The following is a 17,623-nucleotide window of genomic DNA, read 5'->3' as shown; positions in this document are numbered from 1 at the left end:
AGTTGTCCTCTCCTACACAGTAAAGGTTTTGCATTTGTAGCCTCCTTAAGAACATAAGGTGAATTGCTTTTGTAATAGTGAAATATCTGCTATTATGATACCTTTTTTGGTTTTATTACTTATCCTAAACATTTCAAAATATGTGACTTTCAATTCATTGTATATGAAGTCATAAAAAAATTATGAAAAGACCCAACCATTGAGACGCAAAACAATATCTAAAGAGTAATTGGATTTTAGGAAGAAAATGGGAGAAGTATATAAAGTATGGGGGGGGAGAGGGATGTGAGTAAAAACTAAAGACTTGAACCTGGAGAGAGCTGCAAATACCGCTGGCTTAAACTCTGTCAAGAGTACTCTGTGGTAGTGCTTCTTACAAGTACACGTCTTGAAGGGCAAAAGGAGAAATGCTCAGCACAAGGATCTATTTACTTGGTGATGTCCAGAGCACGTGTATATTATACTATCTTTGTAAACATAAACAATTCTTTTGTAAATAGTTGCACAAATCAGAGTACAGGCCATATTTAATACTGATTGTTTTAGAAGTAACAATTTGAGGTTTATTTAGCGTGACCTGTGCAGAAGAAAAAAATTCTGTTGCTGATAAGGTTGAATATACTGTTTACTCTGTGGAAATTAAAGGTTCTCTTGTGTGGGCCCTAGTAATTATCATTAGCTTTAATTGAAGACTTCTTTCTGGAGACAGCTTAACCTATGCTGTCTTTTCTTCCTTCCTCTCCTCCCACTCACACTACCTTCCAAGAAATGTCTTCCCTCCCCCATTTCCCCTGAATCCTGACTGCTAATTATTTGAGATTTGCCTTGTATTGAATTATATTGGACTTTCTGATGAAGCTGCGGCCTTCCAACAGTGAGCAAGGAAAAGCTGAAGGGCAGAGTGAGGACAGCTAATAAATCTACCTGTATCTTTAAATTAAGGTTAGGCCTTTCCAGTGAAGTCATCGGTCCAGATCAGGTTAAATTTAGCAGTGCTTGTCCCATGCAGAACAAGTGCTAGGAAAGGACTTTCCACATACCACCACACTCCACTGCCCAGCCCTCCCCCCGCAAAAAGAGGGGAAAAAAGCCCCCAAACCCCAACTCTCTTAACACTGGCCAATGCACTGTTTGTCTATCAGACAGATTCGGATTCTCTAGAACAGAGTGAGACAGCAGCAAAAATATGTTTAAAATTAAAGTGACAAGCAAAGGAGCAACTTGCATAGGAGTGACATAAGTTCTTTGTAATCTTGTGTGCTTTGTGCTGCATATTTAGATAGCCTACTTAAAGAAAGGTGTTCTAGGCAGCATGGATTTAAAGTGTGCACTGTTTGGTTTTTTTAGCAGAAGCAGTGCCAAGTTCAGTGAGGTACTAGAAGCAATTGTGCCCCTTCTGCCATTTTACAGTTAACACAATTGTGTGTTGTTTTTTGAAGCAACTGTTAGATATTTTAATTAACCCATTATCTTCACTTTGCATTTGCTAAAAAAATAAGAAAACTGAAATGTTCAGTTTCTTTCTAGTCTGCAAAAGCACTAGAGTTAGGGAACAGGAAATCGCATAGCTTCATTCCCCTGAGACCTTTATGTGTTCAAGTAAACTGAGAAATCTCACACTTGGAAAAGGCAGGACAGCACATACCCTTGTGGACAGGCTGCCTAAACATGTGGTTCAGATTGTTCAAATGAAAGATGGACACAGACACCTATGAGACCTTTGTGGGTTTGCTACTCTTGTGGCTACAGGCAGGTTATGTTGATTTAAGGCTCGGTGTCTTTAGTTCCATTGAACGTTTCCTGTTGGTCTCTAGTGTTATGTTTGTTATGTAAGTGAGAATGTGTGTGTGCTAATCATCATTGATTTGTTTTGCAAATCTCTGGCTTGTGAGTCACTTGCTCACTTTTTTGTAATTGATATCTGAAATTGAGGGGAATTGTCGGGATGCCCTCCTGGCAGGAGCAAGCTATCCATAGCCGTGTCAGCATTTCTAACGCCCAGCTTGTGCATTCATGATGTTGTAAATATTCCCCTGTTGTCAGTTGGATTTTGATGCATCTTGGCATGGTCTTTCTTTATGATTATTCACCAACACTGGAATTATTTATTGATTGCATAATTAACAGAAATTGTGTTGATTGCTATGTACAAGTGAGTAACTTTAAGAGTATTTTCCTATCTCTTGTCACCGTTCCTTGCACTTGAAAAGGTTGAGGTTGTAAATTCTTTTCAAGGTTTCTTAGTTGCATGTCTTGCAGTGTTAAATTCTCTAATGTGTTTTTCAATAAGTGTATAGGATTGTTTCTCTTTACAGTGCATTCTTCTGCATAGGCATTAGTGTCTCCATTAGTGAGAGAAGGCTACTGAACTACATCTTTTGATATTTCCACTTAAAAGAAATTGCAGTTCTGTGCAGTGTTGCAGTTCTAGCAAAGAGTTTGCAACCCAGTAAAAGGGAACAGTAGGACTTTAGCCCACCTTTGCCATATTTATGATTTTGATTATGTCAGGAGCTGTGTACAGTCAATACTGAAGCTATTCCCTAGCTTAACGCGTGGGATGTTGTAGACCCTGGGTTATCACTTATAACCTAATACAAGCAGATATCCCCAGTGTTTGCCCTAGTGTCCTTGAAAGAGAGTCTTCTAGCTCTCTTACATTGTGTGCTGGAGGACTCTCCCACGGCACCATCTGCTCAGAAGTCACTTATGAGAACTCTCTTTACTTCATTTCTGTCATTTTACATGGCCAAAAGAAGTCAGAGGATTTTTACCAAGAAAATACAAAAGTCCTTTTTCCATCTTTTGGGGTGGTTTTGGGTGGGAGAGGACCCTTAAACCACCCTAAACCTTGCTTTCAAGGGTTGGAAAATGGTGTGAAGTATTGGATTGATGCACTTGGGAAACTTCAGACTTGCAGAGTGTTGACATATCTTGGCACATTAAATCCTGTTGGCTGTACCAGTATCACTTGTCATTTGTAATCGCTTGCACATTCTACGTAGTTTACCTAATATATATGCATAATAGAAAACATTTCACTGAAAGCGTCTTGTTACTATGACAGATTATTTGTTTTGCTTTGTCAGAAAACTCTACAAGCGTTATGCATTCCTCCGCTGTGATGATGAGAAAGAGCAATTCTTATATCATCTCCTGTCATTCAATGCTGTTGATTACTTTTGCTTTACCAATGTTTTCACAACAATCTGTAAGTATTTGCTTTCCCTGGAACTCTGGTTGAGTCCTTACCAAAAATTCTAAACATCTCTGAGCAACATGCCACGATGTAGTTGTTCTGCTTTCTTCTTGGTATCCATCTGTGTATGCTGTATCGCTATTTCTGTGATCCTCTCAGGTGGGCAGTAGTGTCTCTCTCTGTGTCACTAAAGGCTTTTGTTTCTAACTTGGTAAAATATGGGCAGCTGTAATCCTCTTAATTGGGGGAGAATTCTCAACAGAAAATTTTGCGGTGGCTGCGTGTATTGTACTGAACAAGAATAACACATGCTAGGAATTAAAAAGAAAACAAAAAAACTTTTCATGCTCAGCCTACTTTGCAGCATGCCTGTCTCTGACTCTGGGATAATAATGAAATGCCCATTGAAGTTTTTTGTTGTGTGTTGGTTTTGTGTGTTGTGGTTTTTTTTTTTTTTGTTTTTGTATTTTTTTTAAGATGCCCTAGAGAAACTTTTAACCTGTTGTTGCTGATGCTTAAATGTGTTACAGAGTTCTCATGCATTTGTGGACCTGCTGCCCCAGGACCTCACTAATAAGGCAGAATAAGGAAAGACTTTAGCAAGGCTTATAAAATTGGGGCTGGGGGTGTGTGAAAGGACCCCGCTGGCCCCCTGGTAGGAGCTGCCCTTGATAGTGCGTTATGATCCATATTGTGTGTATGAAAGACAAAGCAAGCAGACGTCTAAGCAAAATAGGTTTTGGTCTTGTGGGCAAGTTCTGGACGATGCTAAAATCTGGTCTGCTGGATGCAGTTAAATTGTCACTTACTTTGAGACTATCATCACAGAAAATAAAAAGGGAAACATTTTAATCCATTCTTAAATGCTATGAGCATCAAGCTTTTAAGAAAATCCAACCACCAAGTGCTTTCTTGAGGGCACTGACAGCTGAGGAGACACTGAGGGAGAAATGTATTAAACGCCTCAGCTGAAAAGCCTGAACTGTAATCCATTTATGCACTATAAAAGAAGGGCATTTCGCCAAGAAATACAATGACCGTTCAGATAATTGGATTTTGTTATAGAAGTTTGGTTAATAGGGGGCTGTGTATGCGATGCTAGGCGATTGAAAAGCATATGCATTTCCTCAGGAGCACATGCCTCCTGACTCAGAGAAAGGGGCTGTAACTCAGGTGGTACTGTGTTGAATTGGTCACTTGTAAACCAGGGGACCAGAAAGCATTTGAGCATGTGTGTGGTGCCAGTTAGAGGGGAAAAAGTTGTTCTTTTTAAAATCAAGAAGTCTTACAGTTAGCATAACTAAAAGCAACATGATAGAGAGAAACTTGCAGCATTATAATGCATTTTCACTTGAATTTGTTCAGCCACAGTAGTGAATGCTGCTGCAAGCACGCCCTGCAAACAAAGGCTTTCGTTAGTAATTGAATGGGAATTGGTGTTAGTTGCGTAGTGTGCTTACACGCACACACAAAAGCAGGCAGTTAGGAGCTGAGCTACAAAATAGTCCTGGATGCCTGAATATTCTGTCTTTGCTTCCTTGTCTTTAAGCTGGGGACAAGTTCTTCATGACATGTTTTGAGGCTGGTAAATGAAAAATTATTGTACCCATATGAAGGCATTATTCCATCCATTTTTCTTGTTTCATTTGACAGAGTCTTGCTATCTGCTCTGCTTCTTAATGACTGCTATGTGTACACTTCCTGATTGTCAATCAGTGCTTAGTGTGCAAGTGTCAGCATGATTAAATAGCAGTTTTGATGCTGTTTTAACATTTCATGGTACTGCAGTATTATTTTATGACTTACCATTTCCCCCTCTCTTTGTTAAAGACGTTACATAATTATCATTCATTTTTGAAGTGTTATTTCTTCTTGTGTTTGCAGTGATACCATACCACATATTGATAGTTCCTAGCAAGAAACTTGGTGGCTCGATGTTTACAGCCAATCCTTGGATCTGTATCTCGGGAGAACTGGGTGAAACAGCAGTCCTGCAGATTCCCAGGAATGTATTAGAAATGACTTTTGAGGTTTGTATTGCTTGATACAAAACATGCTTTGGATGTTCTCTTTGTTCAAATTTAAGTTCTCCCCTTGCTGTACCATCTTGACATATGTTTAATTTCTTTAGTCTATGAGGTTAGTCGCAAATGCTTCCTGTGCCTGCACATAGCAAATTTAATCTGTATCTAATGACATGCAGAACAAAGTGACTGACAAATCTTTAGTGCAAGGATGGACAAGACTGTCTTTATATTACAGTTTTGTACTGTAGTGGTGGAAAGTGTCATATCCTCTTCTATTGGAAACAAAGAATTGATTCTGCTCTGATTTTTGTGTGTGTGCACACATTGGGTAAAATTTAATTGAAAAATCTAGTTCAGCTGATGTTTTCTCTGCTGATCAAAATAGTATTTAACAAAACAAAGCAAACAAACAAAACCAAATAAAGCAACCTACCCCTAAATAGCCCAGAATCAATCATGCAGTTAGAAGAGGAGAACCACACTTCTGATTCCCTGTCTGAGCATGTTCTCTAATAGTTTACTCCTCCAACATGCTGTTCTCTTTCAGTTTACTCTGACAAACTCTTTGTTTAATTTTCAGTGCCAGAACCTGGGAAAACTGACCACAGTGCAAATAGGACATGACAATTCGGGACTGTATGCCAAGTGGCTAGTGGAATATGTTATGGTCAGAAATGAAATAACAGGGCATACTTACAAGTAAGTATCATCCAGACATTTCATGTTGGGTAAGTAGAATCTCTGCAGGAGCTGGCACAATAGGGCTTGTTTGATTAGAAAGGTCTTATCTCCTGGGACTCTCTGTCTACAGTTGCCACTACCTGAAGGTGTAGAAAGGTCATTTGGCTTCTGGCATTAAACAAGTCATGATTCTTACAAAATTAAATGGAGTTTTCAGTTTGCAGATGCTCATGTCTAGCCTCACAACATTGGTGGAGAAGATGAGTTGACTGTTGTGCATCTTAAAAATAATCTGTTTGAGCCTGGGGATGAAATAGCAGATTAGAGCTTGCTGCTTACCAAATATGGGTGATATTTTATATTAAGGCTGAGTGCTTTAGATATTATAGAGGGACCTTTGGACACAAGCTGGAACACAAGGGCTTATGAGTGTTAGAAACCTCCATTTACGTAGTGAAAGTAAGGGAATGAGACTTAAATTTGTGTGAGGTGCAGCATAGTTGGATGCTCTGTCCTTTGCTTAAACAAACTGCCAGGCTCATGTTGATGACACATTGGTGGGTAAATCCACTCAGTTCTCCATGCCAGTTTGTTAGTAATTAAATGAGGAGACCAGATCCTATTTTTGGATGCTCTTCAGTTTTCCAGTTAAGCCGATTAAACTGACGTGAGCATTGATTCATAGCAAGTGATAATGAGCAAGTAAGCACGTGTGCTTTCTAGTGTGTGATTTAATATCCCAATTTCAATAGATGTATTGGTGTTTTGGCATTTAAGTGTATGTTCGGGGTGTTTATTTTGTGGCTGGCCTGCTGTGTAATGTACTCAGTGAAAGCATAGGTGTATTTCACCACCCATCTGTAGTGTGTAGTGGGTCTTCCCATTCTACCTCTTCTTCCTCTGTAGTCGTCAAATCATGTGCTACACATAGGACAAGGACAAGGCAAAATCTGCCACTGTTTGCTTTGCAGATCATCTAGGGTGACATTTAGCACAAACTGGAACTGAAAAGCTGTTTTACTTTTGCTCCCTCTGCTGGAAAAAGCCAAACCCAAGACTTTGTTTATTTGTTGCTAGATGAGTGAAGTATTTCTAATAACTATACTAGCAGAATTTGGGTTTTTTGCAACTGCAGTTGAAAGTCTTTGGCATGGAATTGAATCTGGGTTGAAGGACTTGATGCAAATATTTCCTTTATATTCTTAGGTTTCCCTGTGGAAGGTGGCTTGGAAAAGGAATGGATGATGGCAGCTTAGAGAGGATCCTGGTGGGAGAGTTGCTCACTTCCCACACTGAGGCTGATGAGCGACAGTGCCGAACGCCTCCTTTGCAGCAGTCACCAAGCATGATCAGAAGATTTGTCACTATATCACCAAACAATAAGCCAAGTGAGTGGTGGGGGATGTCTTGTTCTTCTCTTGTACTGTTCTGCATCATCGCCTGAGGAGTGCTGCTTGCAAACAGAACTGTAGGTTTTATTGTATTTTAGAACTGTAGCTTGGAGAGGACCTGTAAAACTCACTTAGCGCAACCCCCTGCTCAAAGTCCAGCTAACTTCCAAGTTACAATCCTGAGCAACCTGTTCTATCTATTCAGGTTTTGAAAGTCTACAAGGATGGAAGGAAGATGTCTCTGGACTCCTGGTCCAGTGCTTTGCTACCCTGGTAGTGTTTTCTGTATTCTTGTCCTTCATCTGTGGAATGAATGCTATGGAGGAAGGTAGAAATTTGCTGTCCTGTCTCTGTCTTCATGGATGAAAAAGCTTGCTAGTGCTTTCTGTTCATGGACTTTAGTTTTGTATTGAGATCACTTTTCTGGGATTGTCTTATCCGTGATAAATCAGGTGGTTACTTTGCTCCCAAGCATGCTTGGATTTACAGTGGAACTATCACAGGAAGTATTTCCAGGATGCCCAGATTTGGTGGTCCTAATCAAAATACATCTCCTTTTCTTAGCTTTGGACCCTGGTCTGAAAATGCACATAATATGTAAAAACCTTTTCCACCTGTTGTTGTGTTGAAACACCACAGTGTTAACTTTGGTATAAAAACAAGCCATCTCCATTTCTACCTTCTCCACAGTAAATAAAAGTAGAACTGGATTTCGATTACCCACAGTCCAGCACCTTTTCACCAATAGTATAGGTTATACTGGTTCATGGCTCCTTCCCTTTCCTTCCCCCCCCCCTTTTTTTTTTTTGGTGGTATGCCTTATCCATCATGCACAGGTACAATTTCTAAAGTTGCTACAGAGTGACTGGATGTATTTTTGTATTTTGCAGAGTTAAATACTGGTCAGATACAAGAAGCTATTGGTGAAGCTGTCAATGGTATTGTCAAGCATTTCCACAAGCCAGAGAAGGAGGTGAGGAGTTGTTGTCTGTGTAGTGGCACTCCTGTCTTAAAACTATTAGTAAGCATTGGAGAATATATATGACGGAAATAACTAAACTGAATGAACAGCCATGTGTTCGAAAATTCCTTAAGTGGAGTGAAAATGAAATACTGAGACTACACTGTTGAAATAGTACATCCTCAAGCACCTGTTTTGCTGCTAACCGGAGCATTCTGTTAACTGAAAATGATAACATGCTGGTATTTGAGACTGTGGTGTTAGTCAAATTCTGCCAAGGATTCTACCTGTACTATTGTCAAGGGTGTTGCCTCCTGTCTAGTGTGTTCTGGATTAACTGACATTTTACATCTACATTGAGTACTACGTAGGGTTTTTTTTAATCCCTTTTTTGCATTCTTTGCTACTTAAAACATAAAAACCCACGGGCCACTTTAAAAAACCAAGAGAAACAAAAAAGATCCACCCCCACCCCCCTGCAAATGAAGAAGTGCTCTCAGAGACTCTGGTACACTCACTCTGGTACACTTCTACGTTATACATGTAATCATCTTAACTGACACAGCAGTTATTTCCTAAACAAACTTAAGAACCATGCTTCTGTCAAAGCATCATAATCCAGCCCTTGTGAGCAGGAGTGGTGTACAGCAGTGCTGGCTCTTTTTTTCCAAATAGGTCCTCCCATTCCTTCTGCACCTCTCTTTTCAGTATAGCATGGCAAATTCATATACAGTGTAATTCTGGTTGATGATTGCATTTACACAATAATCGCAAGTGGTCATGCACTGGTTTTGCAAAATAGAATTTACCATCATGTTCTAAAGAAGAATTTGTTTTTTTTCTGATATTTAAAAATTGCATTATATGTTGTTTTTGTTGATAAGCAAACGTTCTGAGGCACCTGCTACAATGGACCTGTGATCTTTATTGCTTAGTAAAAGAGAAAAATATTTTCTTAATTTTCTGTATAGTGGTCATTATTATAGGTAAAACCTGCTCATGATCTTTATCTTGGCCTTTGTGCCTTCATTTGGTGATGAAGAGGCTCTGAGACTGCTTTCTTCAGCCTTGATCTTAGAGAGGTCAAGATATTTTTGGATGCTTAAAACTTGTGAGAACTGGGCCATTTTGTCTAGGGCCACTGTTTGACAGTAGACTGTAAGTTTGGGCATCTATTTATTTAAAAACTGGTTTCAGTAATAGATGCATGAGACACTTTTGTGTCCCAGACTTTCTAACTGAGATAATAAGTGTGTATGTTTTCTGTTTGTGCTTGGCAGAGAGGCAGTCTGACGCTGTTGCTGTGTGGAGAAAATGGACTTGTTTCAGCTCTTGAACAAGTGTTTCAGCATGGATTTAAATCGCCGAGACTCTTCAAAAATGTATTTATTTGGGACTTCTTAGGTAAGTGGAAGGAAGACATACCAGAACCTGTTTGTGTCTTCAAAATATATCTGTGTTCCTTGTCATTGCCACCATGTCTTGGCTGATGTGAACAACATACTTCTTGCAGGCATCTTGGCAGCATCTCTTTGTATCGTCATTGCAGTAATGTAGCATCTCAAAATTCATTAGGTATTAGAACATCTTTAGCACTGTTCAGAGGGAAGGAAGTGGAATCCCAGTTTCACACATGGAATCAAACAATAAAAAACAATACCTAGACATAATCATTCAGGAAATTCATGGATGAGCTTTGAATCCAGGCCTTTCAATTTTAACTGTTCCCACCATGACGCAGACACTTATGCTGATTTACTAATGGTCTAGTATAGGCATCAGATAGCCTTATGGATTTGTAAGCATGCTTATGGGAAAAGCTGAGGTGGTATTCAATTTAATTATCTAAATTTGAAGGTCATAGTGCCTAATTATTTTATTCCAAGCACAGAAGAATAATATTTCAGGTATTTTAGGACTGCTATATGGAATGATGAAACTTCGTTATCTCCCACCGTTCTTTTAAGAAAAAGCACAAACATACTATGAGACCCTGGAGCAGAATGAAATGGTCCCAGAAGAGAACTGGCAGACAAGGGCCAGGAATTTCTGTCGCTTTATTACTGCTATCAACAACACCCCTAGAAACATTGGGAAGGATGGCAAGTTTCAGATGCTGGTGTGTCTTGGAGCCAGGTATAAAGAAACTTCTTTATTATTATTGTTGTTGTTAATATTGATATTTTAATAAAATGAAAAAGATGTTGCATATTAGTAAGATAAAGACACACAACTGCTGGGTTGTGCGTTTTGACTATTACTTACACAGTTCTTCGATGTAACTAAAGAAGGATCAAGTGAACCTTGCCCTGACTGAGTTCTTAGGTGTGTGAAGTGTGGGAAATCTGAGACATAAAACTGAATATCCCAAAGAGCTGAGCAGCTGAATCAAGAAAGAAAGATAGTAGGCTGGTGTGAATAGCCTCCCTCTCATGTACAGCCAGCAAGGTCGGAAGATAGAAACAGAAAACCATACATCAGTGAGGCCCCTCCAGTTAATGGCTGGGTGAATTCCCCACCCTTCACCTACTCATTGTAGGAGGGAAGCTGGGACCATCTAGAAGCCTGTTGACGCAAAGGCAGTGGAGCAGGCTAGTGACTTGCAGGCCTCTTGGGAACGATATCTTTTGATGTGAGGGGTGGAAAGCCTAGAAATGCATCTCTCATGGATGCTTCCTGCTTAAACAAGTTCCACAGACAGTTACTCCCCTTTCCCTGCCTTATGAAAATATGTGGAGGAGATAGTAGGTCTGTTTAGAAGGCAAAGAATAAAAATCATGTCAGTGAAAATGAGAAATTAACTTGGCTTTATTTTTATTTCCAAATTGCAAATTGCCACTTTGTCAGAGACCACCTTTTGCATCACTGGATCGCCCTGCTCGCAGACTGCCCCATCACAGCACAGATGTATGAAGACATAGCACTGATTAAGGATCATACTCTTGTGAATTCTTTGATTCGAGTGCTGCAGACCTTGCAGGAGTTCAACATTACGCTGGAGGCATCTCTTGTCAAAGGAATCGATATTTGACCTCTTGTCCCACAGGAAAAACTATCTTTAAAAAAAAAAAAAAAAAAAAGCAACAAGGAGTGAATCTCGTTAGTATGCAAAAGTTCTGTCTGCCAGTACATTGTATCGTGAACTTGTTCAAGGCCCTAAAATGCAACTTTGACTTTTCTTGAAGGAAACTCCAAAAATAGTACAGGCAAATGGATAGAAGCTGTAAACTCAATGTAAAAAAGAGGATTTTGGTATAAATCTATTTTAGAGTTTATTTGCTGATTTGCTTTTTACACACTTTCATGTGAAAGAGATAGAGATGAGTATTGTGCAGCTTATTTTAAAGCTGCAGTATTTCCTTGCCATAGAAAATGTGCAGTGAGCCTTTCAGCATTCTGTGAACTTGCCTTCAGATATGCTGTATGTCATAGACCCCAATGTATACACTCCATTTCTGCTGAGAAGGTCATTCTATAGTTTTTAAACTAATATTTTATATATTAACATTATTACCAATGTTTGATTTTTAACGTATCGGGTCATGTTCTGCTGCAAGGGAACGACAAATCTGATGTGTGCTTTTTTTTTAATAGCTCCAAAGCACTGATTTGTCAACAAATCATTTTTTCCTTTATTTTTGTTGTCAGTATTATTTTTAGTGAAATCCAGGAGACTGAACCGTGAAAAGTGCAGAGATCAAAGTAATATTTTTCATATTGGTACGTAATTGCACAGAAGAAACCAAGCGTGTTTTTTTAACTGATGTTTTTTATTTATTTAACCTATCATTGTGTTTTGTAAGTTTGTCTTAAAAAATATTCTATGTTACAACTGGCTATATGACGTTACAATTCAGAATTTACAGTGCAGCCCACTTAAATCAAAAACCTGGAATAATTGTTCATAACACAAAAATGTTTCCACTTGAACCAGCCTTTTGAAGTTTGGTATATGGTTGCTGCTGGTAAATCTCTTAACTGCTAATAAAGAGGGACATGAGGTCCCCAAATGCCAGATGACTAAATAAAGATGTTTATGCCCTCACGAAATAATAATGGTATACCTACTACTAACAAATATAAGAATTTCTTATTTTTCTGAAAATACAGTGAGTGGTAAGGTTTTTTTTCTTTTCCTTTTGCATCAATATGTTTTGAGTCCTGTTGTCACAGTTTGCTTCATTTGGGATGCTTTTGTTTTTAGCAGAGAAAGCTTTAGTCCACTTCTACAATAAAATACAAACACTTTGAAAGCTTAATATGTTGGAGATCTGGAACTTGGCAAATGCCTAAAGGCATCTCTGTTCATTTGAATCCTCTGATAAAAATCTCTTTTAAATTAATATGTGACTTAAGAACAGGCTGATTTATCAGCATCACAAATTACTGTACAGAAATTCAGGGCTATGTATTTAAGAGGTCTCCACTGTATAAACTTATCTCAGTATTGCCTCTCTTTTGAAAAGCAGAGTCCAAGTTTTTTGGTTCATACAATGTTGTAGCACCTTTACTTTACCTACAGCTTAGTCACATCTTGTGATAGTTTTATTTCCATAATTTATAAGTATAGCACATGTATTAAATTTTTGACTGTTTTTACTTTTGTCCTATTTATTTCATTATTAAACTGAGAAGTTCCTTTGTCACTATTTATCAGAGCAAGATTCTTTTTTGATTTCACAGAAGCATTAGGAAGATACAAGGGCAATATCCAAGCCACTCCTCATGCTGGGTGGGTGTGAATTCTTTCACAGCCTGGAGCTTACAGGAGCATTTCACAGAAGTAGTTTGTGTATGCAGGTTTGGTTTTGTGGTTTTGTTGTTTTTTGGGGTTTTTTTTCGTTTGTTTGGGTTTTTTTGGTTTGGTTTTTTTCCAGCTTTGGAAGGGCAAAAATAAAACAGATGTACTTTATACTAAGAATTTCATGTATTCAACTTAATATGTTGGGATAATCTTTATACACTTGCCCCAAATTGCTTATTCATGTATTAATCATAGAAAAAAAATGTAATAAATTTACAGTACTTCCAGCTATATTTAAGATGACTTTGCTAGGCCTGTGTATTTCACAGGGAATTTGCCTACCTAAGAAAGGAGGGTTGGACTAATTATTTTGACTTCAACATTAGTTGATCCTGTTAAAACCGTATCTCTCATAATATTAAATATTGATTAATTTTATTTTGCATGAGGTAATTAACCCTGAAATAAGGTTCTTTTTTTTTTTTCTTTTTTTCACTTAACACCAGTGGCATGATATCATTGGTTTAATGGCTTGTTTTGGTGTGGATCTTTTTGGCCTCGTTATGACAGTTAGCGGTGCCTGGGATGGACACAGGCTGGGGTTTGCTGGTTCCCAAGGGTGGGCTCTTTAGCACGTGAGGATGAAGCTGTCCATCAGTGACTGCAGCCTGTGTGCTAGCTGCCCAGATGCAAAAGAAGGATGCAGAGGTCATCTTCCCAGCTCCTCAGTTACTTTATTTTCACAGGAAGGACCACTTTGTGATAGACCCATCCTGCTTCTCTTGCAGGGGATCTATGCTTAATCCCATTAGGATTCAGAACACGTTTTGCTATGGACTTCCAAATCTGGAATGATTTGTTCCGCTGAAGGACCAGTAGAAGGTTCTGAAATGCATCAGAAAAAAGGTTGGTTTCATTGGATCCAGAGGCCACCAAGGAAGACCGAGATATTAAATATAGCTCTGTGGTAGCCTGTGCTGGGGCTTTGGGAAGAGATTTGGCTGGCGTATCTAAGAACAGTTCAGTCTGTAGTCGCAGCCATAATCCCTACCGCTCTTCAGTATTTCACACGAACCAGCCTACTTCTGTGGTTGATGTAGCTAGCATCAGTCCCACAGAATAACGTTAGCATCCAGCATTTGCTCCTTCCATACCGTTTTGCTGAATTGGATGGCTCTGTAAAAGAGCAAATGGCGTAGTCAGCGTCTTTCGCTGCTCTTTAACTAGAACTTTGTAAAATCCATCTCCCTTTTTAAAACTTGCATTGCAATTTTTGTTCAGAAACGGGCTATAGAATAATGCAATTGTAACTCCCCCCCCTCCCCCCAGTTACTTTTCTAAAATGTGGGAGCAGGTTTGGTGGGTGCAGGTTAAAGTGGCTATGCTGCTTTGTTGTTTGGGTAACAGTTAATGGGAATAGATATTTTTTTCTTTAACAGCACACATGCGTTCTGTAGAGAGAAATGTAATGATAAAAAGTGAGCAGTTCATAATGCAGTAAATGTATAGTGCTAAACTGGCCAAACATATTCACAGGCTGATACGTGATTTCAGGAAAAAAAGTCCCAGGCTATTCACCTATCAATTGTTTATGCTTGTTTGATTAATGCTGTCAAACTTGATACAATGATACTTTATACAAAAAGAAAATGCAAATTAATAAAGACTCAGTTTAAATGTAATCAAATACTATCATGATAAGTTTATACAAAAAAAAAACCTGCCATAAACTTAACCATCTGGCATTCTGTAGCTGAAAACATATTAATGAACTGAAGACTATTCCACGACATTTTTCCATTACGAAGATTATTTTTCAAATTGTTCAAATGGGACCTACTAGCTGGATGATCCATATTTTTTATGTGTTTTGAATTCATGAATATGTTAAGATTTCTGCAGTGAAACTATTCAGAGTTACCTTTTTCTGTATATTGTCATATGATTTTGTCCATAGTGCAAGATACTAGAGGATACTTCAAAGTACTTGAAGATATTGTACATGTATTTCACATCTTTGTAGTTCTTTATTTTATACCTAGAGATTGGCTGTTAAACTAAGATAAAGCATCAATACCTTATAAACTATATATTTTACTACGTGGGGAAATCACTGGCTTGTTTTTTTTAAGGGCGGGTGTTGAAGTTTACATTAACTTACAAAACCAGGTACTGTTTTCCTTTTTTATTTTTCCTGTGACATTTCAATCTATTGGACGTTAAATGTGAATTGGATATACAAAACTGTTTTACAGGTGTAGCTCATTTGCTGAATTGCAATAAAATTTGTCTTCTAACATGAAAAATAGCATTAATGTGCTATTTTCAAAAGCCTCTTATTATAATTTGGCTAATCATCTTTTCTCCTTTGCCTGACTTTGCAGGTACGTATGACATTTTAGTGTCTGATTTCAGGAGACATTTTTTGTGCAGTTTTGTATCTGATCTGTTCAACTAGATTCCTGCTTCCCTCCCAGCACCAGTGTAGCCTTCTCACAAGCAGTTGTCGGTCAGACTGCCATCAGTGGAAGATGCCTACTCAGTAATCAGGGAATGGGGAAAACAGGAAGGCAAAGGGACTAATGCAGATCTCGGAAAGTGTCTGTGAGTACACGCACACATACGTGTCACCGTTTGTGTTAGCTTTTTTCCTATCTTAGAACAACTTTTGATCCTAGTAGCCAAATTTGGTGGAGGTCTCCAAATTTTATGTTCTGGAAAATACGATTAGTCACCTGTATGTACGATGTACTCATCGTTTCCCTTTATGTAGGGGGATCCATACAGAGAAGCAGGAATTGTTGGAAATGTAACTATCTGATGCTTCAAATACAAAGTTAAGTGAGAAAATAGCACTGTCCTCCATCTCTGAGATTCGGACAGCATCTGTGGCACGCATGTGCCCAGGCATTGTTGCCTAGATTGCCTGTTTCCTACCTTTTTTTACCGTATCTTACCCCAGGGTAAGATCTAACTTGACAGATGGTCCCGGAGGAGGAATTACTGGGTGGAGGGACTGTACTGGCAGAGAGGCAAAAGCATGATTACTTCCTTCTCCATTCGTTCATTTTCGAATGATTTGAAGTGCATACTGATGTAGTGGAGCCCTGTGTAATCTTGGTTCATTAGATACTGCTCTGCTTATCTCACCTTGAAACTGGTTCTGCCTGCCTTGCTGTACATTGAATCTAGTTTTTTAGATTTGAGTGGAGTAGTAAACAAATGTGAGCACAACTCATTTGTGGTTATGCTTCTGTAACTTTTCTGCTGCCTGTGTCCTGAAAGTTTTATATGTCAATTGTGTGAGAAGCAGGGAGACCGAGTCAGTTTTACTCGCTTTCATCTCCTGCTTCATCCAAAATGCACTCTCCAGGACATCCCTGCTTGAGCAGGGGGGTTGGACAAGATGGACTTCCAAAGGTCCCTTCCAACCCCTGTCACTGATTCTGCAGTTCTTCCCCATGTACAATGACAGGAACAGGTAAGAAGGCTGAATGCCACTTCCCCCATGTTGTACGGTTTCTGACGTTCCTTAGTAGCCCAGTGTCTGCAAAAAAGAGCTCATCCTTCAGGTGCACTTTTTTTCCTTTCTTTTAGGGAGCTGCCCTCTCTTTTGTCAGCTATAGCCGGAGAGACTTGCTTATTCTTCTGACCTGCACGTTAGCAATGGCTGATCTCTGCTTTGACAGATTTCTGTTTGAAGCTGACAAATACAGAAGGTAATATTCTCAGCCTGGGAACAGTGGTTCAAGTTAGGGCTGTTCTGAAGTTGGTAGGGTTCACTCTGTGTCAAACTGTACGAGGTCATCATTGGATGTTTTATACCATCAAGGAAAACGAAGAAGGAAGGAGTTTGATCACTATTTGGGGGTACCTCTGCTTCGCCTCTCTTTGTTTCTACCCCCACATGCACCCTGGTCTGCGGTGGAGGCTTTTTTTAAGCAAAGCAAAATAAACTTTGCTTATAATAAAGCAAGTGTTAAGAACTCTCTGGAGGAACCACGTCAGTCTTCCTGAGCTGGTGGTGATTGTGCACTACTAAAACTGATGGTGTCATTCTGTGGACTTACTGGGGGAGATGCTGACAGGGTGAACTCAGGCTGCCCCATGCTCTGATGAGGTGGTGCTGGTGGCCTGAGCCTTGGAGAGGTTTGGGGGGATGCAGTCGTGAACGTGGTGCCTGCTGCCAGGCGTGCTGTGCTTGTATGAGATGCCAAACCTGCCTCTCTTGAAAACTATCTCAATTCCCTAAGCTTATTAGACCTGCTGCTTTTAATTCCTCTGCGGGACACTATGGGGAAGGACGTGGGGCAGGCCTGTATAGAGCTGTGAGGTAAGCACAGCTTCAGAAACACATTCACTTCATTGCAGGTGGCCTCAAACCTTTCAGACTTCCTGCAAGGGGAAGAAACAAAAAGAACAGTGGCCTTGGTGAGCAAAGTGTTGTGCAACTGCTGGATTCACAGTACTTTTGCAAATTCAGGTCTGAGGTGGTTGTATAGAAGGTGATGCTTATTGACATCTGTTGGAGAGGAGAGTTTGAGTGCCAGGCAATGATTGTCTGTTGGCTAACTGGTCCAAACACGTGGGTCTAGAAATGTTCTTGTGTTACAATTTGTT

At 39.3% G+C, this 17,623-nt stretch overlaps 1 protein-coding gene across 1 annotated transcript in view; it reads left to right on the top strand.

The window, feature by feature from the left end:
• DENND5A (DENN domain containing 5A) overlaps positions 1-12,858 on the top strand; it is a 68,202-nt gene extending 55,344 nt beyond the window's left edge. Inside the window, exons 15-22 of the mRNA XM_074586825.1 lie at positions 3,090-3,211; positions 5,084-5,229; positions 5,807-5,925; positions 7,114-7,295; positions 8,189-8,271; positions 9,540-9,663; positions 10,227-10,395; positions 11,107-12,858. Coding sequence (XP_074442926.1) covers positions 3,090-3,211; positions 5,084-5,229; positions 5,807-5,925; positions 7,114-7,295; positions 8,189-8,271; positions 9,540-9,663; positions 10,227-10,395; positions 11,107-11,290 — 1,129 coding nt within the window. The 3' untranslated portion in view covers positions 11,291-12,858. The remainder of the gene's footprint in view (positions 1-3,089; positions 3,212-5,083; positions 5,230-5,806; positions 5,926-7,113; positions 7,296-8,188; positions 8,272-9,539; positions 9,664-10,226; positions 10,396-11,106) is intronic.
• Positions 12,859-17,623: the final 4,765 nt, after the last annotated feature.

The sequence above is a fragment of the Larus michahellis genome, chromosome 4 (assembly GCF_964199755.1).
Source record: "Larus michahellis chromosome 4, bLarMic1.1, whole genome shotgun sequence".
In the NCBI taxonomy this organism is placed as follows: Eukaryota; Metazoa; Chordata; class Aves; order Charadriiformes; family Laridae; genus Larus; species Larus michahellis.
This window is presented reverse-complemented; position numbering and strand designations above follow the sequence as displayed.